We start from the raw sequence: 23,039 nt of genomic DNA on the forward strand, positions 1-23,039 counted from the left end.
GCAGGGAATAAGGGCCGCTCAGCTGAGCTGATGACAGACGACTGTCTGTTAGACCAGGGGCAGGTGGATGGTGCTCATGTCCTGGAGTCGCCCACCCGCACACGTGTGTGTGCATGTGCTCTTGAGCGCTCCCCTTCTCTCGCTCCCATTCTCCCCTTCAAGGCCTCTCAGTGCTGGAAACCAAAGTTCTGAATGGGAAATTTAGATGCTCAGGAGTGGAAAGTGCTACTGATTTGCGTATCTCTCACAAGAGAGCCCTGAAAAGAGTAAAATGTGGTTTACAATAGTGGGAAGAAATGCAGAGCGTGTTTCTCAGTTCAAGAGAGGAAAAGTCTTTGCTTGACCAGAGATGGGACTCTTTCCAAGAGGTCTGAACTGATTGTAGTTTTCTCCTGAAATTCAAGCCTAAGGCAAAAAAAAAAAAAAAAGCAAATTATAGCCTTCCGGAACCCTTGGATGTTTCCACAAACTTGTCCCTGATGAGTCTGTAGGTGCTTAGAAGATACGGATTTGTGTAGAGAAAAATGAGAAAGGATTGTCCTTTGTCTCTGGTAGGAAAAGTACACACACCGGCATGTGTCCACAGGCTCTTGGCAAAAACTTACGATGGCAGTTCTCAGAAGACAACAATGAGGTAGCCAGGATCCTGCTTAGTTCTCAGAAATGGTCTTCTTATGATAAGTGCTCCTTATACACTTCTCCCTGGGGCATGACTGTGACAGGGATCGTGGTCACCACCTGATTTTGAAACACAAATCTTTTGATTCTTTCAAATACCCACAGGAAGATAAGCAGGATACTGACATACTGGATCCAGGCAAACTTTATCATTTCCCAGAATCCTGGGAGATATGTATAGAGAGTTAAAGAGTCACAGATGGTATTTTCTAAGTGCAAGTTAAAGGTTTAGTTTAGAAGGGAAATGGCAAAAATGTTTCAAATACTCTTAAGATAAAAGGGATGATAAAAGATTTTAAGGCATAAATATGGATGATTTTGACCTGGAAGAATTGCCCAGAAAGAAATATGAAGAGGAAATGAGTTTTTTTTGTTTTTTGTTTTCCCTGTATGAACAGCAGACTAGGTCATTTGAGTGGGGCCACAACACTCAGCCATTCCCAGTCGAAGGCCTCCTGCATCTGTTCCTTCTTGGGAAGACTGAGGAACCCTCCTTCTTCAAAACTGAGCTACAGTGGCTCTTTAACAGAAAGGATATGAAATGACTTCCACCGGGTATCGGATGACAGCGTTAATCACAAATGGAGCTTCGGCCGCCCTTCCCACCAGCCAGATGGGGTGGGGGTCCATCAGAACGGTGGTTACTGTAATACAAGCAGGAGTTAATCCATGAATGCTCTCTCAATAAAGTAATGAGGGCTATAAAAGTACTCTTTAACCTCTCAGGCAAATTCTGCATGTCAGAACTTATTCCAAAGAGGTGATTCAAAAGGAAAGAGAACTGAACGTGTAAAGTTGCTCACAAATTATTCGTTAAAATACTTGTCAAAATATTTATGTTTAAGAGGTGCCTGAGTGGCTCAGTCGGTTGAGCGTCTGACTCTTGATCTCAGCTCAGGCCTTGATCTCAGGGTTGTGAATTCAGGCGCTGCGTGTTGGGCTCCACTCTGGGTGTAGAGCCTACTTTAAAAAAAATTTATGTTAAAAACTTGGAACAGTTAGGGCTCCTGGGTGGCTCAGTTGGTTAAGCAGTAAGCACCAACTTACTGGGTCATGATCTCAGGGTCATGGGATGGATCCCTGTGTGGACTCTGCATTCAGCAGGGAGTCTGCTTAAGGATTTCTCTTCCTCTGACCCTCCACCCACACGTGTGCTCTAATAAATAGATAAATCTTTAAGAAAAAACAAAACTTGGGGTGCCTGGGTGGCTCAGTCATTAAGTGTCTGCCTTTGGCTTGGGTCATGATCCCAGGGTCCTGAGATCGAGCCCCACATTGAGCTCCCTGCTCAGTGGGAAGCCTGCTTCTCCCTTTCCCACTCCCTCACTTGTGTTTCCTCTCTTGATGTCTCTGTCTAATAAATAAAATCTTAAAAAAACAAAAAACAAACAAAACAAACCTTGGAATGGTCTATATGTTCTACAATTGTTAAATGGCTAAGTGAAGGAATACTATGCTACCACTAAAAATAATACCAATTAAAACTTTGTAGCAGTGTGGGAAATATTTGTATTACGAAGTACGGGGCGCCTGGGTGGCTCAATCCGTTAAGCATCTGCCTTCGGGGGGCACCTGGGTGGCTCAGTCAGTTAAGCGTCTGCCTTCGGCTCAGGTCATGGTCTCAGGGTCCTGGGATCGAGCCCCGCATCAGGCTCCCTGCTCAGTGCGGAGTCTGCTTCTCCCTCTCCTCCCTGCTCATGCTCTCTCTCTCGCTGTGTCTGTCACTATCTTTGTCTCTCTCTCTCAAATAAATAAATAAAATCTTTAAAAAAAAAAAAAAGCATCTGCCTTCGGCTCAGGTCATAATCTCAGGGTCCTGGGATTGAGCTCTGTGTCAGGCCCTCTGCTCGCCAGGGGGCCTGCTTCTCCCTCTCCCTCTGCTGCTCCCCATGCTTATGCTCACGCTCTCTCTCTCTCAAATAAAGAAATAAAATCTTAAAAAAAAAAAGTACAAAAAAATTGGATCCTAAAATGTTTCTAAACCATGATAAGAGCCATATAAAAAAAATCTGCTATGGACAAAGACTGGAAGGAATAAAGAAAGAAAAATTGTAGATGAGTGCTTTTGTCTTAAAAGACCTTTAGCTTTGGAATAATGCCACCAGTGTGGTATAAAAAATCAGAAAGAAATACTGGAATTGCAGTCCCCCTATTGGATAAATATGTGTGAATAGTATCCATGATGTCTGGCTGCCAAGTAATGCTTCAGATGCCGTTAGAGAAAACCTCAGGCCACCAACCAGCCAAATGTGCTAAGTCCAGTCCACTGGGCTGGTTTGACAGCTATTCCTCGCTAAGGGATGGACACACTCTGCCTTCTAGCCAGAACCTTGGGCCCTCTGTTCTACCTCAACTGCTTATATGGGGTAAAAGTCACTCACATTCCTTAGTTCTATCTGAAAACTAGGGATAGCAATTAGTCTTTGGCTTCTTTTATAAGTGTGGTAGTGGGGACCAACTCAATTAGGCATTTATATAAAAAAAGGAAATCTATCAAGCCAGTGGTGGGATAAATATGGCACTTAATAAATAAATACGGTACATAAATCAGCACTCACCTGCTGGACTACAAGACTAGTGGTAAGGTGAGGGGGGGCAGGGTGTGGGTCTTTAGATCAGGAGTAAAAGGACAAATCGGGGCGGCCTGTTCCCCTCCCATCACTGAGTATTCACTGGTACCGACATTTTCATCATGACAAGGGCTCCGATTCTTTTTTTATTTTTTTAAGATTTTATTTAATTATTTGTCAGAAAGAGAGAGAGAGAGAGCACAAGCAGGGGGAAAGCAGGCTCCCCGCTGAGCAGGGAGCCCGATGTGGGACTCAATCCAAGGACCCCAGGATCAGGACCTGAGCCGAAGGCAGACACTTAACCGACTGAGCCATCCAGCCGTCCCAAGGGCTCCAATTCTGTTTTTGTCCAATATTCCCACTAACCTGGAAGGTCCTTGAGAAGCGCCTGAATGAACGGTACCTATCACTCACCATTCCTTTCCTGGTAAGCAGCAACAACATGGGTAAGGTCGTAGTCATAGGCAAAAGGGCTGGTCCCATTGATTACAGACACCTGGGAAATGGCAGGAGGATGTGGAGTAAGCCCCCAGCCACTTCTCCACTCGTCTTTCCACCCTTTTGCCTACCAGGCTGATCTCAGGGACCACCCTCTTGTGCTTGGTGACCTACTCCAGCATCAGTAATCCGTTTTTCAAGGATGGATGGCTGGTGACCACCCCTGCCCCCTGTCCGCCTTGCAATTTAAATCATCTACATTCAGTCTTCCCTTTGAAAAAAAAAAAAAGATTTATTTACTTTAGAGTGACAGAGAGCAAAAGTGAGCGAGCATGAGAGGGGCAGAGGGAGAGGGACAGAGAACCTCAAGCAGACTCTGAGCTGAGTGTGGAGTCCAACATGGGGCTCGATCTCATGACCCTGAGATCACGACCTGAGCCAAAACCAAGAGTTGGATGCTCAACCGGCTGCGCCACCCAGGCACCCGAGTCTCCCATTTCATAGGGATGGCAAAGGGGTCAATATCCACCTTTAACAGGTTTTAGTTACTTACAAAACACCCCTCTCTATTCCAAGGGGAGCAAAAATTCCTTTAATTTTTTTTTAAGGAGACCATATTTTCAACTCCTTTGTCTTTTTCTTGCTCTTTCTTGGACACTCTGCAATTTAGCTTTTTTTAAGATTTTGTTTATTTATTTGAGAGAGAGAATGCAGAGAGAGAGAGAGAGCACGAGTGGTGGGGGAGAAGCAGAGGGAGAGAGAGAAGCAGGCTCCCCACTGAGCAGGGAGCCGGATGCGGGGCTCAATCCCAGGACCCCGGGTCCATGACCTGAGCCGAAGGCAGACGCTTAACTGGCTGAGCCAGGCAGGCACCCCTGTAATTTATCTCTTTTTAATCTAGAGGTGAAAATAGGATAAAGTGCAAATAATAAGTATATAATCCTTTGAAGAAGGAAACGATCTCCTGCCTTGTAATATTACATTCCTGTTGATATAATCAATATATAAAATATACAATTTACTTGAAGTAAAAAGTTTTTATCTTATAGTCCCCCTCCTTTTTATTTAAACTTATACTGAGGGGCGCCTGGGTGGCTCAGCTGGTTAAGCGTCTGCCTTCGGCTCAGGTCATGATCCTGGGGTCCTGGGATTGAGCTCCGCATCGGGCTCCCTGCTCGGCAGGAAGCCTGCTTCTCCATCTCCCATTCCCCCTGCTTGTGTTCCTGCTCTCGCTCTCTCTCTCTGTCAAATAAATAAAATCTTAAGAAAAAAACAACCTTATATTGACTATAGGTAGAGGGACCATAAATCCGTCTATCTGGGGCAGTCCTGGTTTATGCCTGTAATAACTGATAAGATCACTCTTTCATTTGCAAAAGTAGCCTGGCCCAACTTACAGGGGCTCCCTTGTGATAAAGGATTAGTAATGAGTGACCATAAGCATGAGTTCCAGCCCTGGACAGATGATTTATGGCTCTGTTACTTTCAAGTGGCAGGACTCTGGGAAAATTAATTAACCTCTGTCTGCCTCAGTTTCCTGATGTGTAAATCGAGAGTTCATACTTTCAACAAATCTGAGTGCTTACAATGTGCCAGGCCCTGTTTTAGGGGTGACAGTGGAGATGTGAGTGCTGTTAGCACTGGGGGAGACAGTAAGCGAACACGCCAAAAGCTTATCTTTACTATTTCCAGTGGAATAAAAAAAATCAGTCTGGGTGAGGGATGATGGGCAGGGGGGAGAATGCTCTTTAGAAAGCGGTGTCATGGGGGCGCCTGGGTGGCTCAGTCGTTAAGCATCTGCCTTCGGCTCAGGTCATGATCCCAGGGTCCTGGGATCGAGTCCCACATCGGGCTCCCTGATCCGCGGGAAGCCTGCTTCTCCCTCTCCCACTCCCCCTGCTTGTGTTCCTGCTCTCGCTCTCTCTCTCTCTGTCAAATAAATAAATTAAAAAAATCTTAAAAAAAAAAAAAAAGAAAGCGGTGTCATGGAAGGACTGTGCTCAGGGACATTTGGACAGGGGCCCGAATGGAGTGGGAGAGCAAGCTATGCGGATATGTGGCAGAGTGAAAGGCCAAGGGCAAAAACGGGGGCAGGAGCTGCTTTGTGGGTTTGAGGCACAGCAAAAGGGCAGGTTTGGCTAGAAAGGAGCACAGGGGGCCATGACAGGACGGGCGGCTGGAGAGCTGGGAAATGACAGGGGCAGGCATCTTGTGAGGTGGCTGTGACTGCTGAACGAGATGACATAGTCCGACCTCTTCAACCAGGGCTGGCATACGTTATATGCTTAGCGAATGGCGGTTAGTAGGACTTCCCCAGTGATTTACACGAACTGGAAAAGGCCACTTGGAATAAGCCACGTGTGTGCACACATGCACGCCCGCAAACAAGAAATAATTTAGTTCTTAAAGACAGGTTTTTGTTCTGTTTTTAGATGCAAATACAGGTGTATCTGTCTCTATATTTTGAAAGAATTCCTGGTGAGAATTCCTCAGAAATCCTCGTCTGTGCCACCCACAGAGAAATGCCTTTTCTAACTCTCATGTCTCCCTCTTTAAAGAACCTGATAAACAGTCACATAGAGAAAGAAAAGAGACAGACACTGAGGAGCCTTCTTACATTGTATCGGACATCGAGGCCACCGCAGCTTAGGGGCTGCTTCTGCTGCAGCCTCAGGTCCCCGTTCACATACAACTGGGACCCTGGAACAGCAAAGGAGGACTGGAGAAACGCCATGCTCTGCATCACGAATGTGGACATCCTCTGAAATCATTAGGAGAGACAATTTCAGGTACATCTGAAGGCTCTGGATCCTCGGCATCCCCGTCTGTGATGGCAGCCTCCTAGTCCCTCAAACAGCTGGTGAGGCCATGAAGGAAGCTCTCTGCCCGGAACCCCCTGAGCTCCAATAGCTCACATACATTACTACGGCCCCAATGAGAAACGTGCGATTTGCCTCAATTAAATCCCAAACTACCCCTCAGAGGAGAGCCTTCTGCAGCATGGGTTTTCCTGGAAACCGGACAGAGGGCTCAATTCTATGAAAGGATAAAAAGGAGGGGATGCGCTTCCCTAAGGAACTGACTCACGTGCAATTGGTAGGAGAAAGTCAAGATGAGCTGCACACCGAGAACGTGCTCCGTGGACTGCAGGGGAAGTTCCAGTTTAAAATGTAACAAGTCCATTTTCCCATCCTGGTTCCTGTCTTCTTCTCGAGTCTAGGAAACCCAAAGACAGCCAGTGGCCCTGGTCCTTAATAAGTCTGGGAAGAATCCGTATCCCTGCCATAACACAGTGATCCACTGTTCTGCTATACATGGGATTTAGCCCCCTCACCGGAAGGAAAAAGGAAGGATAAATAGGTACAAGGGGATCAATAGCGGGGAAAGAGACCCGATGTCTGGCCCTGGACCTTCACATTCGTGCTTTTCAAATATTCAAGGGCCACAGTGAACAGGAACTCGAAGTGGCAAGAACAACACCTAGATGGCAGTTTTTTTTTTTTTTTTAGTTGTCTCCTTTGATCTTTTTTGTTTTGTTGCTGGTGTTTTCTTTTTTTTTCTTTAGAAACACATCTGAGTTTGTACGGAATATTTAAATAGCACGCTAGTATTGACTTCTACTTCTCCAGGAGGCAAATATTTTTTTAAACATTTTATTTATTTATTTGATAGAGAGAGACATATGAGAGAAGGAACACAAGCAGGGGGAGTGGGAGAGGGAGAAGCAGGCTTCCGGAGGAGCAGGGAGCCCGATGCGGGGCTCAATCCCAGGACCCCAGGATCATGACCTGAGCTGAGGGCAGACGCCCAACAACTGAGCCACCCAGGTGCCCCTCAATTTTTTTTAAGTAGAAAAGGAACAGATCCTAATCATTATACATTCATTCTCCAAACAGACTCAGGAGAAAAACACCAAACTCTAAAATATTTTCCTCTACCACAGGTGTCTTTGCTTCAGACTATCGACATTGGAACTCATTCTCATCACTGACGTCGGGGCTTGAAAGGCTCATGCATCTTTTAGTACCAATCAGTACAGTGAAAAAGGAAGCTAAATAAAATGAGCAAGTCATTAAAACTACACAGATAGTTTATAAATTATGGACACGAAAGTAGGGAAAACAGAGATCTAAGGAGGGATAAAGACAAATGACAGCTCATAAAAAACACCAGAATCCAGTCTCACCGCCCAATCTGACCTCATACAGGAAAGATGGCACTGAAATATGATCACTGGGGACATGATTCCTTGGGACAGCTCTGGATCTTGTTGCTACAACTGACCCTTTTTCCCTGTAGGTTCCCAGAAGGAGTCTACTAAGCATATCAAGATTCCCATTGGCATGCTCCATGAACAGATTCATTTTGCTTTCCACTGTTATTATTATGAAAGGAAGAGATTCTTTGTTCTTTTTCAGGCTCCTAAGGTTGATTGAGATGGAGCTATCTCAGTTTTCAGGACCTTTCAATCATGTCTTTCCTTCAGACAATAATGTCCTTATCCTAGGCCTCGTTATAGAGAAACCTACCCTTTCTCTTCTGTTGGATTCTGTTTTCTCTGTCCTGTTCCATCAGCTTCACAGGTGTAGGGGAGGGATATCTGTTACCAGGGCTGACGATCAAGTTACTGAGGCAATTATGTATTAGCAATTATGAGTAGGACGGAAAAGAGGCTGCCTTGTCTTCCTGTGAATTTTCTTCAGTTGGGAAGACTTGCAAGACAAAGTCGGGTTCACTCTCTGTAGTGGACCCATGCCTTGTGGATCTTTAGGGTTGGACAGAAAGACAAAGATCAAACGTCTCAACTTGCAAGACAAGATGGGGCCGGAGGGAATTGCCAGAAGAATCCAGACCCCAATACAGTGTGGGAAGGAGAGAAATGCATTTTTTCATTCGATCTTTACAATAAAGCCTGAGGAAGCAAAACAAGTATTAGCCCCACTGCACAGGTGAGAAAATCAAGGTTCAGGGAGATTGAGGGATTTATTGGGTGTGGCCTAGTAATGGTAAAGATTTGAAACCATGTCTTTTTTTTTTTTTTTAAAGATTTTATTTATTTATTTGAGATAGAATGAGATAGAGAGAGAGCATGAGAGGGGGGAGGGTCAGAGGGAGAAGCAGACTCCCTGCTGAGCAGGGAGCCCCATGCGGGACTCGATCCCAGGACCCTGGGATCATGACCTAAGCCGAAGGCAGTCGCTTAACCAACTGAGCCACCCAGGCGCCCTGAAACCATGTCTTTGACTTCAAATCTGGTCCTCTTTCCAGGACTAAAATGTCCAGACTTTAAAAAAAAAAAAAAACCCTCAAGGAGAAAATGGTGGGTAGGATAAATCTTTTTGCAAAAAGCCAGCATCAAAAGTTCGAAAGCAAGTCAGTATCGTGTTTGTGCACACATTTTTACTCCATGTTCACAGAGGATAGAGATCTGGCACAGCACCATAATTAGTGCCTGCTTGTTAAATTCACTCATTACTCTGTCAAGTATTTTTTTAGGGGCCTACTATGTGCTGTCAGGTGCTGGAAATGTAACAGCAAACAAAACAGACTCCTTACCCTAATGGGGCTTACATTCCCAGCTAGGGAGGCAGAAAATAAATGTGATAAGTGTCACAAAGAGAAATGAAGTAGGCTTCAATTTAAGAATGACAGGGTAGGATTTCACCGCCATTCTTTACAGAAAATATTCAGGAAGATCTGACTGTGGGAAGCTGGAAAGAAGTGAGGTGAAGAGGCACAGAAGTATCTAGGGGAAGGGTGATCCCTGCTGATAAAGTGTACCTGCTCTGCGCTTTACGAGAAGTGGGTCAGGGCTTACGGGACCGATGAGGCCAGGGCACCCGAATGAGCGAGAAGGAGGGAGGTGGAAGCTGAGGCCAAGGGAGTCACCGGGCGAGGGGATGATGCTAATGCTGCATCTGCCACAAACACCCATCGCCAGGGCAGGCTCTCATCCCCACCGGGCTGGCAGGGTGGGCTACGTTCCTATGCCAGCACTCGGACCACTGATGAAATCCACTCTTTCATTCCATTTAGTTCAAATGAAGCCTAACATGTGGCAAGTTACAAAGGCAGGCACTCAGAGAGCTAATACTTCTCTAACACAACTTCAACGTTAGTATCTAAAATCCAACTGGTGTGTTTGGCTAAAGGAATTCGTCATAAATTACATCAGCACCTTATTTTTATAAGGTATGTGTGCCATCGGAGCTGGAGAAGGAAGGGGAGAGGCTGGTGTTACCTCGAGGAGCTGGGCCAGACCTCAGGAGCCTGGAGAAAGAACCAACTAGAGGGAACCGTAAGGTCGAATGAAACTTCCTCCTTCCCGTCTGCATCCCCTCCCAACCCCCCCACAATGGTGCTTCACTCTGGCTGCAGTCTTTCGCCCACTGCCAGAAGGCGGCTCATCATGCCTCCTACAGGTAAAACCTCACAGAGAGCCAGTGAGCAAAGGAGAATGGGTTTTCAGCAACTCAGCATGAGCATCACAAAGCAGCATATAGGAGGGTGGGTTTGGAGCAGGCATACGACTCGCTAACCTGCACACCGCCTGACTGTAAGCTGCTGTAAATTTGGGGCACCTGGGTGGCTGAGTTGGTTGAGCGTCTGCCTTCGGCTCAGGTCATGATCCCAGGATCCTGGGATCGAGTCCCGCATTGGGCTCCTTGCTCAGTGGGGAGCCTGCTTCTCCCTCTCCCACTCCCCCTGCTTGTGTTCTCTCTCTCTCTGACAAATAAATAAATAAAATAAAATCTTAAAAAAAAAAACAACACTTGCTGTAAATTTAATCACTGTCATTGTTTCCAGAGTGCTCCAATTTGCAACATTTTCCCCATCAGGGATCCTATAGTATTTGATGGTTTGTTGGAATTTGTTAGGCCCTGTTTGTTTTCATACCTTCTATTCTTTCAAGTCATATTCTTTTATTAAAGGTTAATTTCTTCATTTATTTTAAGATTTACTTTTATTTATTTATTTTTAAAGATTTTATTTATTTGAGAGAGAGAGAATGAGAGAGAGAGCACATGAGAGGGGGGAGGGTCAGAGGGAGAAGCAGACTCCCTGCCAAGCAGGGAGCCCGATGTGGGACTCGAGGTGGGACTCGATCCAGGGACTCCAGGATCGTGACCTGAGCCGAAGGCAGTCGCTCAACCAACTGCGCCACCCAGGCACCCAATAAGATTTACTTTTAAGTAATCTCTATACCCAATGTAGAGCTCCAACTCATGACCTTGAGATCAAGAGTCACATGCTAGGGGTGCCTGAGTGGCTCAGTCAGTTAAGCATCTGCCTTCGGCTCAGGTCATATTCCCAGGGTCCTGGGATCGAGCCCCGCGTCAGGCTCCCCAGGGAGCCTGCTTCTCCCTCTCTCTCTGGCTCCTGGCTCTCGCTCTCACTCCTTCTCTGTCTCAAAATAAATAAATAAAAATCTTTCATTGAAAAAAAAAAAAGAGTCCCATGCTATATACTGACTGAGCCAGCCAGGTGCCCCAAGGTTAACTTCTACCAGTGTCTATTTTACCATATACTTATCATCATTGGGTGTTTCACTTTTTTCTTTTAATGTTGAAAATACTCTTTGGCACCAGTCTTTGGATCTCCAACACAGTAGGGACCAATACTTCATGGCTCCTATACTCATCAAATCCTTGCTACCTGTGTTTCAATGAATCTAAGATACCATCAATTATAAAATGCAATGTTACTTTATATACCAGCAAAAAAGCAAAACTACTTCTAATTAAATTATGACACAATGCTTTCTAATTACTGAGAGCATTTCTTTTATACTTATTAAAAGCTTTCAGACTCTAGGCATATTTATATCAGGTATCATGCTTATGCACATAAAAATATAAGCAAAATAAATGGATCTAGGGATTCCTAAAACTTCTTTACATGCTGATTCTTTGGCATCACTTTGTGACTCAATGATATCCATACTTTTTTTTCTTTTAAGATTTTATTTATTTATTTGACAGAGAGAGACACAGCGAGAGAGGGAACACAAGTAGGGGGAGCGGGAGAGGGAGAAGCAGGCTCCCCACCGAGCAGGGAGCCCGATGCAGGACTTGATCCCAGGACCCTGGGATCATGACCTGAGCCGAAGGCAGACACCCCACCAACTGAGCCATCCAGTCGTCCCATATCCATACTTTTCTACGTAATTTTGTCCTTCGTGCCATCAAGCATATTGGAAATACAACATTAAAAAAAAAAATCCATAAAAGGAACTAAATCCATTGGTCTGGGCTCTTAAGCAGGCTTTAGGGACGTTTGGGTGGCTCAGTCAGTTAAGCATCCAACTCTTGATTTTGGCTCAGGTCATGATCTCAGGGTTGTGAGATTGAGCTCCACGTTGGGCTCTGTGGTCTGTGTGGAGTCGGCTTGAGATTTTCTCTCTCCCTCTGCCCCTCCTCCCGCCTGCTCGCAATAAATACATACATACATACATAAAATCTTTTAAAAAAATTATGTAGAGCTGGCCTATGTTTAAGTGCCTCTTAAACCTTCCCTGACCTGTTCAACATTCGGCTGTCAGGGTTAAAATAATGTTTTATTATTGTTTCTGGGGTTTTCAAGATGCTGATGTCCCTTCTGCAAGTTTTGATGCTGAAACATCTGATGTTTGCACATGTGTAGGCAATAAGGATTATGCCCAGCCTGTCTCCTGGCAGCAGCTATTTTCTTTTAAAGATTTTATTCACTTATGAGAGAGAGAGAGAGCACGAGCAGGGGGGAGAGGCAGAGCAAGAGGGAGAATCAGACTCGCTGCTGAGCAGGGAGCCCGATGCGGGGCTTGATCCCAGGACGCTGAGATCATGACCTGAGCTGAAGGCAGAGGCTTAACCATCTGAGCCACCCAGGCGCCCCCCAGCACCTACTGTAAGATACCACAGAGAGGACACATTCTGATTTCAGAGTTGTGAAAACTGTATCTCAGACACTACGATGCTCTCCACTCATCTTCCTGAACCTCCTATAGCCTTCAGCCCCCACAGTCTCTGTGTCTACACATGCCTTAAAGGGTTAAGGGAGAGGTCACCCTGTGCTTCTTTCTTCTGCCCTTAACAACAGGAGCAACAACAAGAAACCCGGACTTACAAAGCATTAAAGGCACAGGGACTTTAGAGACGCTGCCCAAGGTGAGCTGACCAAAGCAGAAGCAAGGCCATTTCTGGCTTCTGAGGCATTTTCCCAAATTAGCAACCACAAGCCACCCGGCAGCATTTGGTCAAACCTTGACCTAAAACCACTGCTTCCCTGGTCTCCTGCACAGTTTCTCAAACAGGCTGTAGTTAGTCTAGCTTTACCTCGGGAGCTTGAAAAAAAAAAAAAAAAAAGTAGGGCGCCTGGGTGGCTCAGTTGGTTAAACGACTGCCTTCGGCTCAGGTCATGATCCTGGAGTCCTGGGATCGAGTCCCGCATCGGGCTCCCTGCTCGGCAGGGAGTCTGCTTCTCCCTCTGACCCTCCTCCCTCTCATGCTGTCTCTCATTCTCTCTCACACAAATAAATAAATAAAATCTTAAAATAAATAAATAAATAAATAAAACAAAATTGAGACATAATTCACATACCATAAAATTACCTAAAATATAGAGTTTAGATTTTAGGATATTCAGGAAGTTGTGCAACTATCACCCTTACCTAATTCCAATTTCAAAATATTTTCATCATCCAGAAAAGAAACCTTATGCCCGTTAGTAGTCACTACCTATCTCTCCCCACCCTCAATTCCCCAAGCCCCTGGAACCCTTAGTTTCTGTCTCTACAGATTTGACTCTTCTGAACATTTCATATAAATGCAATCAGACACGGTGCTGTCTTGAGGCTGGATCCTTTCACTTAACATGTTTTGAAGGGTCATCCATGCTGCAGCATATATCCTGACTCCATTCCTTTTGGTGGCTGAATAACATTCCATTATATGGCTACTTTTGTTTATCCATTCATTTGTTGATGGACATTTGGGTTGTTTCCACTTTTTTCTATTAGGAATAAAGCTGCTGTGAACATTTGTGCAGGAGTTTTTGTGTAGACATAGCTCTTCAATTCTCTTGGGTACACATATACCTGGGAGTGCAGGTGCTGGAAAATATGGTAATTCTATGTTTTACTTTTTGAGGAACTGCAAACTACTTTCCAAAGCTGCCGTATCATTTTATATACTTACCTGCTTTTAAATTTTTATTGTTTTTTTTTGTTTGTTTGTTTTTGCCTTACTTGGGCCCTTTCTAAATTTTCCTTTAAAAATTATTGTCATTGTCATTATGGGGCACCTGAGCAGTGCAGTCAGTTGAGCATCCGACTCTTGGTTTCAGCTCAGGGCATAATCTCAGGGTCGCGAGATCGAGCCCCATGTGGGGCTCCAAGCTCAGTGGGGTGTCTGCTTGAGATATTCTCTCTTCCTCTCCCTCTGCCCTTCCCCCTGCTCACACGTTCTCTCTAAAATAAATAAATAAATCTTTAAAAATTGCCATTATAATCTAAAAATCTTGAATGTGTATTACATTTTCATGATACCAAATTTAAAAGGTACAAAAGGATATATAGTAAAAAAAGCTTCTCTCCCACCCTAACCTCAGCCATTTAGTTCCTTCTCCAGAGCAACCAGTGTTGTCTTTTGAATCCTTCCAGAGACAGTAGAAGCATTCATGTACATATATGTATACACACCCATACACATATTCTGTTATTTTTTCTATTATTTTCATGTGAATGGAAGCATATTATATACAATTTTTATTTTTTCTACTTATCAATTTCTTTTGGAGGTAATTCCACATCAATATATAGAGATCTGCTTCCTTAAAAAAAAAAAAAGCTATGCAACATTCCACTGGGTAGATGTACAATTTCTCTGATGAGTCTTCTGTTACTACATTGGTTGTTTACCCTATTACAATGCAGCAATATGCAACTTTTTTAAATTTATTTTTTTATTTTTAAAGATTTTATTTATTTATTTGAGAGAGAGAATGAGATAGAGAGAGCATGAGAAGGGGGAGGGTCAGAGAGAGAAGCAGACTCCCTGCTGAGCAGGGAGCCCTATGTGGGACTCGATCCTGGGACTCCAGGATCATGACCTGAGCCGAAGGCAGTGGCTCAACCAACTGAGCCACCAGGCGCCCAATAGGCAACTTTTCATGTATGTCATTTCACGTGTGTGCACAAACCTTAGGATACATTACTAGAAGTGGAAGCAGGCATATACATTTGTAATTCTGATAAATATGGACAAACATTGGGGCACATGGGTGGCTCAGTTGGTTAAGCGTCTGCTTTCAGCTCAGGTCGTGACCCTGGAGTCCTGGGATGGAGTCCTGCGTTGGGCTCTCTGCTCAGCGGGGAGTCTGCTTCTCCCTCTGCCTGCCACTCCCCCTGCTTGTGGTCTCTCTCCCTCTCTCCCTCAAATAAATAAATAAAATCTTTAAAAAAATATATGGACATATATTCCTTCAAAGAGGTCCATCAATCTACACCCCCACCAGTGAGATACACAAATGCTCTCAAGTTTCCCTACGTCTTGATCATGGTGTTGTCAAACTTCAATTTTTGCCTATTTGATAGATTGAAAAAAACTGGCATCTCGATATATTCTTTGCATTTCTCTAATCATGAGTGTGATTTCCTATGTTTGTCACATGTGTTTCTTCTTTGAACTGTTTACAGTCCTTGCCCGTTTTTCTATTAGGTGGTTAGTCTTTTATTTATAGATCTATAGGCACTTTCTGTTAGGAAAATAAGCTTTTTACAAGTGATACAAATGATAGAGCTTTTTTTCCTAGTTGTATTTGTTTTGATTGTGCTTACGGTTTTACCATGCCAATAATTTTTTTAAAGATTTTATTTATTTATTTGAGAGAGAGAGAGAGCACACACACGCACAAGTGGGGGAAGGGGCAGAGAGACAAGCCAACTCCCCACTGAGCAGGGACCCTGACACAGGGCTCGATCCCAGGACCCTGAGATCACGACCTGGGCCAAAATCAGATGTTTAACTGATTGAGCCACCCAGGTGCCCCTATTCCGTATTTTAAATTGAATCTTGATCTATCTGGACATTAATCCTAGTGTATCATCTGAGCACTGGCTCCATCTTAACTTTTTCCAGATGGCTTCCCAGTTGTCCCTATACCATTTTATTGTAGAAGTCATCTTTCACTTAAAATGCCACCTTCATCATATTTGAATCCTTTTCTATACTTTTTATACAAGTCCCCCAAGCCACACTGCTTTATTTATTATGGCTTTAAGGTATAATTTAATATCTGGGAGAGCTATTCTCCTCTTACCCTTTTCTTTCTCCTAGAATTTTTCCTTCTTTTTCCATATGGCTGTCTCCCCCCCCACCCCCAAATTGTCATGTTTTCACTGAGAATGCATTAAAATTATAGATCAATGGAGAAGAGATATCTTTATGATGTTGAATTTTCCTACCCAAGAATATAACAGAGATTGCCATTTTTTATCTCCTTAGTGTCATTCATTAGTCTATTTAAAGTTTTACTCAGGGCGCCTGGGTGGCTCAGTTGGTTGGGCGACTGCCTTCGGCTCAGGTCATGATCCTGGAGTCCCGGGATCGAGTCCCGCATCAGGCTCCCTGCTCAGCGGGGAGTCTGCTTCTCCCTCTGGGACCCTCCCCCCTCTTGTGCTCTCTCTCAAACGAATAAATAAAAAAATCTAAAAAAAATAAAAAATAAAAAAAAAAATAAAGTTTTACTCATACAGATCTTGCACATTTCTTTTTTTCTATCTATCTATCTATCTATCTATCTATCTATCTATCTATCTATCTATCCATCTATCTATTTAAAGTAGATTTCATGCCCAGCCTGGAGCCCAATGCTGGGCTTGAACTCATGACCCTGAGATAAAGACCTGAGCTGAGATCAAGAGTTGGATGCTTAACTGACTGAGCCACCTAGGAGACCCCACTTTAAAAAAAAAATTTTTTTTAAGTATACATTTCTTGTTAAGTTTATTCCTCATGAGTTTATTTTTTGAGGTTGCTGTTGAGATCTGTACTTCCACTCTATCTTCTAGCTCATTTATTTATATCTCATGATTTCAAACTATTCTCAAACCAAGAGCTCAGCTAGGAAGGAAGCAAATCATTCACCTGAAAAAGAACGTAGATGACATAGTTCATCGATTACTTATAAACACTGGCCTGGAATGGAGGGGGAAAAAAGACTAGAAAAAAGGAGTTTTGGTTTTGTGTTTTATAGTGTAAAATTACCCAGTATTAAAAAGGATTAATAATTCTGGGGCACCATAAAAATAGAGGCAGTCTTGGTTCCATGGACCAAAAATTGACACACACTAGTATGTTAGTTAGATTAGAGCCTAACTAACTAGCAGTCCAACTGGAGAGCCAATCCATTGTGTTGGATGAACAAATGAAAATAAAAAATGAATGAAACCTAATGCTATCTCCTTGCTTTCATGATTACTTTAACTTTTCATGATTATCTCTTGGACTTAAGTAACCAGAGAGTATGATAGAGAAGAATACACAAATCTAACAAAAACAAAAAACTTCTACCAAAAACTTAAAAGACAGGTAATGTTAACCTAAAGTAAAACTAGCAAGGGGCTCCTGGGTGGCTCAGTCGGTTGAGCATCAGACTGTTGATTTCTGCTCAGGTCATAATCTCAGGGCCGTGAGAGCGCTGCCTCCTCCCAGCATGGAACCCGCTTAAGATTCTCTCTCTCCCTTTGCTCCACACACCGACTCCCCCACCCCAGACTCGTACTCTCTCTCTCTCAAAATAAATAAATAAAGTACAACTAACAAGTTAATATTTTGTTTGTTTGGAATAAAAAAAATTTTGCTTCCACTTTTAGAAGGAAACACATGCATGCAGAGCCCCAGAAATACAGTGGGTATAGAGTGACAAGTAAGCATACCTTGACACGGCCTCTCATCCACAGTCACCCTTCCCCACATACATTATCATCTCAAATAAGAATAAAAACAGGCTGGGGTGCCTGGGTGGCTCAGTCGTTAAGCGTCTGCCTTGGCTCAGGTCATGATCCCAGGATCCTGTGATTGAGCCCCGCATAGGGCTCCCTGCTCAGCGGGAAGCCTGCTTCTCCCTCTCCCACTCCCCCTGCTTGTGTTCCCTTTCTCGCTGTGTCTCTCTCTGTCAAATAAATAAATAAAATCTTAAAAAAAAAAAAAAGGAATAAAAACAGGCTGGGGCGCCTGGGTGGCTCAATCAGTTAAGCGTCTGCCTTCATTTCAGGTCATGATCCCAGGGTCCTGGGATCAAGCCCTGAATCAGGCTCCCCACTCAGCAGGAAGCCTGCTTCTCCCTCTGCCTGCTGCTCCCCCGTTTGTGCTCTCTGTCAAATAAATAAATACAATCTTAAAAAAAAAATAACTGGGCAACATGTCATGATTAGTGAGGAGTTATTGACGGAAATTTGTCTCCTACTCCAGTCCTACTTTTTAAAATCAATTTGAAAGACCTGATCGTTTAAGAATAAAAAGTGTTCAACAATGTTTGTTGCAAAACCCAGCAGATTTCCAGCCCCATGGCAAATATTTTCATCTCATTTGCCTATTTAGAAATCTAGCTCCATGTCTTTATTTTTTTTTTAAAGATTTTATTTATTTGAGAGAGAGTGAGAGCTAGAGAGAGAGAGAGCACACACAGAGGGTGAGGGAGAGGGATAAGCCCACTCCCCGCAGAGCAGGGAGCCCGATATGGGGCTCGATCCCAGGACTCTGGGATCATGACCTGAGCCGAAAGCAGACACTTAACTGACTGAGCCACCCAGGAACCCCCCTCCATGTCTTTAAATAACCTGTGCACTGGCAATTCTGGATTTCTCAGTTTCAAGCATTCTCTACTGACTTCCCATGAGAAGAGATGAAGGTTGTTTTCTTCCCTCCAGGCCCCCAAATGAGTTAAACTCTCATTTTGGTTAGTCAATCAATATTCGGTATTCACATATTTATGACTATGCAAATCCTATTCCTTTCTCCGTTTTCCTTACTTTTTAATTCTCTGGATTTAATAATTATTTGCTTGCTTAGTTTTCTATTTACTGGTACCATTTCAACAAACGCATTGCAATTCCTCACAATTTGCTGTTTAAAAGTGTAAGATTTATTCAAAATCTTGTTCACTGCAGTATTCTTTCTAATAGGGAAAAAGTAAAAGCCCATCAAATATTCACCAACAGGGAACTGGTTAAATCCATTAGTTTTTCCATATCATGAAAATTTTATGCAGATCTTAAAAAGAATAAGGTTGAGGGCGCCTGGGTGGCTCAGTTGGTTAAGCGACTGCCTTCGGCTCAGGTCATGATCCTGGAGTCCCGGGATCCAGTCCCGCATCGGGCTCCCTGCTCGGCAGGGAGTCTGCTTCTCCCTCTGACCCTCCTCCCTCTCATGCTCTCTGTATCTCATTCTCTCTGTCTCAAATAAATAAATAAAATCTTAAAAAAAAAAAAAAAAGAATAAGGTTGATTAGCAAATGTACATGTCCCAAACCCAGACTTTAATTTTATGTCATTATGTATACCTTTAACTCTTCAATGTTTTACAATGAGCATGCATTTTTATAATCAGAAAAAATTTAAAGCAATCAGAAAAAAGTAAGAATCATATTTTGTTTGTAGTTATTCATATGACCAATCAGATGTAAAAAAATTTTTTTTCATTTTATTTAGTTGCTTGAAGAAAGTCTGAATTTTTTTTTTTTTCAGGTACACAAGTTGGCTTGTAGGCCAATCATCTCTGAGATGTGTAAAGAGATTCGACTTTGGAAGAAGAAAAAATCGAATTTTCATACTTCTAAAGGAAAATGTTTTCAGAAAATGAGCAGAAAGGGAATGATTGTAAAGGAAGCACTCACTCATCCTGAACCAAATACTAAATTGAAGACAGTAAAATGCTTCCTTTTCATCCTGGAAAACTGCAAGATGGAGCAGCATCTAATCCTACAAGCCAGGCAGGGGGGACTGGGACCCCAGCACATTCTGGGTAGGTCGCTTAACCAATCAGCGCCTCGGCTTCCACGTGTCAGGTCTGCATAAAAAATGCGTGCCCTGACGGGTGGTCCCTGCTGCGAAGCGCAACTGCAGCGACACGCTGGGGTAATTCCTAAGAAAAGCGCTCGGCCGGCCTTCGTGACTCAAAGTTTCGTGACCACCCAACCATCAGGCCAGGCCCACGGAAATGACGGGAATCCAGAGACAGGCCCTCCCCAAGCTTCTGTAGGACATGCTGACAGCAGTGGCTAACATTCTTGGGGCTGTGGACTGCTTGGAGAAGTCGAACGAAACAAGAGTCACTTCCCGGGACATTAAACATGCTCAGGCCAATGCGCCTGTGTACACAACTTCCGTGGGTTCACGAACCCTTAAGACCCAACCTGGGCTTACCCCGGCCGGGGCCGCTCGCCCTCTCCCCGCCACCCCCAGCCACCCCCGCCCAGTCCCGGTGGGCCTCTAGGCCCCGACGGAAACCACGCACCGAAACCAGCGGGACGCGCAGGTGATCCCCCTGCAGCCGGTTGAAGGCGGGGAACGTGCTCCAGGCCAGGAACCCGCCGCGCTCCGGTCCCAGTAAGGCCACGAGCAGCACCTGGTGCTGGAAGCGCACGGTCGGCTGCTCCTCGTAACTGCTCCGCTTCAGCCAAAACCCTGAGGTAGAGAGGGCGGTGGGGAGGAAGTCAGGAAGGCGAGCACGGGCACCGCGGGCCTTGGGGAGCTGTGCGCGCAGCGGCCGCGAGCAGGCTCACCGTGGCTCCGGAAGGCCACCAGCAGCGGCGGGATGTACGTGAGCGCGGCGGCCAGCAGCAGGAACAGAGCGGCCTTGGAGCAGAGCCCCGCGCGGTAGCCGCGCTCCACCGGGTGAGAGAAGAGCTCGTAAAGCGCCATGAACGCCGCGCGGATTCCGGCCGCTTTCCCGGGACCCCTACGCGGTTCGAGAGGAAGGACCAAGTTTGGCTTCTCCTGGTTGCCATAGCCTTGGTCTCCACGGCAACCAACGGTGCAGGGAAAGGAACCAATAGCAAGGACGCGGGGCCTTGGCAGGGGTGGGGCCAAGCGGGGGCGGTGCCCGCTGGGGGGCGTTCGTCCTCGCTTTACGTGAGTTTTCCAAAGGCTGAATGGAAATAGGATGTTTCCGTGCCCAGAATCGTAGACTTTTCCTCTGTTAACGTTAATGTAAAATAAGGGGCGCCTGGGTGGCTCAGTCGTTAACCGTCTGTCTTCCGCTCAGGTCATGATCCCAGAATCCTGGGATCAAGCCCCCATCGGCTCCCTGCTCAGCGGGAAGCTTGCTTTTCCCTCTCCCACTTGCCCTGCTTGTGTTCCCTCTCTCGCTGTGTCTCTGTCAAATAAAACCTTAAAAAAAATTATGTAAAATAAGATTTTCATTAAAATTGACTTAAAGTCCTTACCTGCTTATGTCATCTGTTAATCCGCAAGGTGGTTCATACTTACATCCAACAGTCACAGCCCAACCTCCATTGCAGGAAAACCCAAAACGTAAGTGTGGCTGTGCCCCTGCACCTGGCCCCGGCTAAGACCAAACCCGGGTCCCTTTGCCTCCAAATTTCCTAATGCTTTCACTATCTGCCATAGCAGGACAGACAAAGAAACAGGGCACAAATACCCATGCTCTTCGAGGAATAAAGGATAATTACTACATGGCTCTCTCTGCTATATTTCATCACCTTATACTGGGTACAAACTTGGCTGCCGGTTTTAGAGGCTGTGGCCCCCCTCAAAGATGACAGTGGCTTATCACTTAATCGAAAGCTTCCATCACCACCATCGCCACCACCTCCAACCAGTATTTTGTTGCTGTTTTTTTTTTTTTTAAAGATTTTATTTACTTATTTGACAGAGGCACAGTGAGAGAGGGAACATAAGCAGGGGGAGTGGGAGAGGGAGAAGCAGGCTTCCCCGGGAGCAGGAAGCCCAGCGCGAGGCTCGATCCCAGGACCCCGGGATCATGACCTGAGCCGAAGGCAGACGCTTAACGACTGAGCTACCCAGGCGCCCCTCCAACCAGTATTTTGAACATGGCAGAGGGGATTTTTTTTTTTTTTTTAACCATGGTCAACAGCCAGGTCCTTTATCAGAAGGCCTGGAAGGATCACACTGCAGTCCCAAACGATAGTGTGAGGTTTGTGGTCAGAGCGGAATAGATGCCTCTATTTTGAAGGCACCTAGAAATGGCTTTTAGATGAAGAATACAGCTGAGATACTAACAACACAGACGCTTGAGGGGTCAAGACCTGACCATTTGGGAAAATTATCCAGGGTCCTTACCACAGTTCAAGATAACAATTAATAGGGCGCCTGGGTGCCTCAGTCGTTAAGTCTGCCTTTGGCTGGGGTCATGATCCCAGGGTCCTGGGATCGAGGCCCCGCATGGAGCCCCGCATCAGGCTCCCTGCTCTGTGGGAAGCCTGCTTCTCCCTCTCCCACTCCCCCTGCTTGTGTTTCCTCTCTCTCTGTCAAATAAATAAATAAAATCTTAAAAAAAAAGATAATATCAGCCATAAGATTTTGTTATATCAGGTCCAGTACTACTCATTCTTGCTTTAAAGCTTTTCTGGGTGGCAACACAGCTCTTAAACACAGTAATTGTTAGGCTTAAATCTATATTATGATTCTGACATTATACTGTATGATTTAAGTGAATGACTTTCATTTATTGAAGAACTATTAAAACCATATGATTTCACTCATATGGAAGTTAAGAAAACAAATGAACAAAGGGAAAAAAGAGACAAACCAGAAAAAGACTATATATTACTATATAGAACATATAGAACAAAGAGATGGGGCAGGTGGGTGGGGTGATGGGTGAAATAGGTGAAGGGGATTAAGAGTGCACTTTTCTTGATGAGCACTGAGTAATATATGGAAGTGTTGAATCACTGTATTGTACACCTGAAACTAATTTAACACTATGTTAACTACACTGAAATAAAAATAAACAAATAACCATTAAAATAAGATTCTGGAATAGATGGTTCTAGTGTCACCTCCTGAGGGTAGCTCTATACTGAGGAAGGAGGTGTTTGCCTTCAAAGTTCCTTCTTTCAGCAGAAGGAAACACCTACTGTAACAAGTATCAGCTTAGTCACTGCTGAGACACAGGGTGGTGACTGCTAAGAATTTAGGTGTGTGAAGTGCTTCTCCTGAGATGCCATGAGCTTTGCAAAAGTATTTAGTAATAATGGATACTAATATTTACTCTTTGCTTCCATGGTTCGAAAAAGCTAGTCTTTGTGGCTTTGATTCTTTAAGAGGGAATATTAGTTTTTAAAAATGCTAAAGATCTGTGTATATTGTGTCATTTTCATATATTCATA

The 23,039-nt window shown here is 44.5% G+C and overlaps 1 protein-coding gene across 1 annotated transcript; it reads right to left on the reverse strand.

Annotated features, from left to right (window-relative positions):
* Positions 1-585: 585 nt before the first annotated feature.
* On the reverse strand, positions 586-20,658 carry TMEM231 (transmembrane protein 231). Its single transcript, XM_044922240.1, has 7 exons — positions 20,448-20,658; positions 20,180-20,349; positions 6,774-6,902; positions 6,304-6,447; positions 3,663-3,744; positions 1,217-1,322; positions 586-853 (listed from the first exon to the last, which is right to left on the reverse strand). Exons 1-7 carry the CDS (start codon positions 20,584-20,586, stop codon positions 673-675), a joined length of 951 nt encoding a protein of 316 aa, XP_044778175.1. The 5' UTR covers positions 20,587-20,658; the 3' UTR covers positions 586-672.
* Between the last annotated feature and the right edge of the window lie 2,381 nt (positions 20,659-23,039).

This window comes from Neomonachus schauinslandi, chromosome 16 (genome assembly GCF_002201575.2).
Source record: "Neomonachus schauinslandi chromosome 16, ASM220157v2, whole genome shotgun sequence".
NCBI classification, from domain to species: domain Eukaryota; kingdom Metazoa; phylum Chordata; class Mammalia; order Carnivora; family Phocidae; genus Neomonachus; species Neomonachus schauinslandi.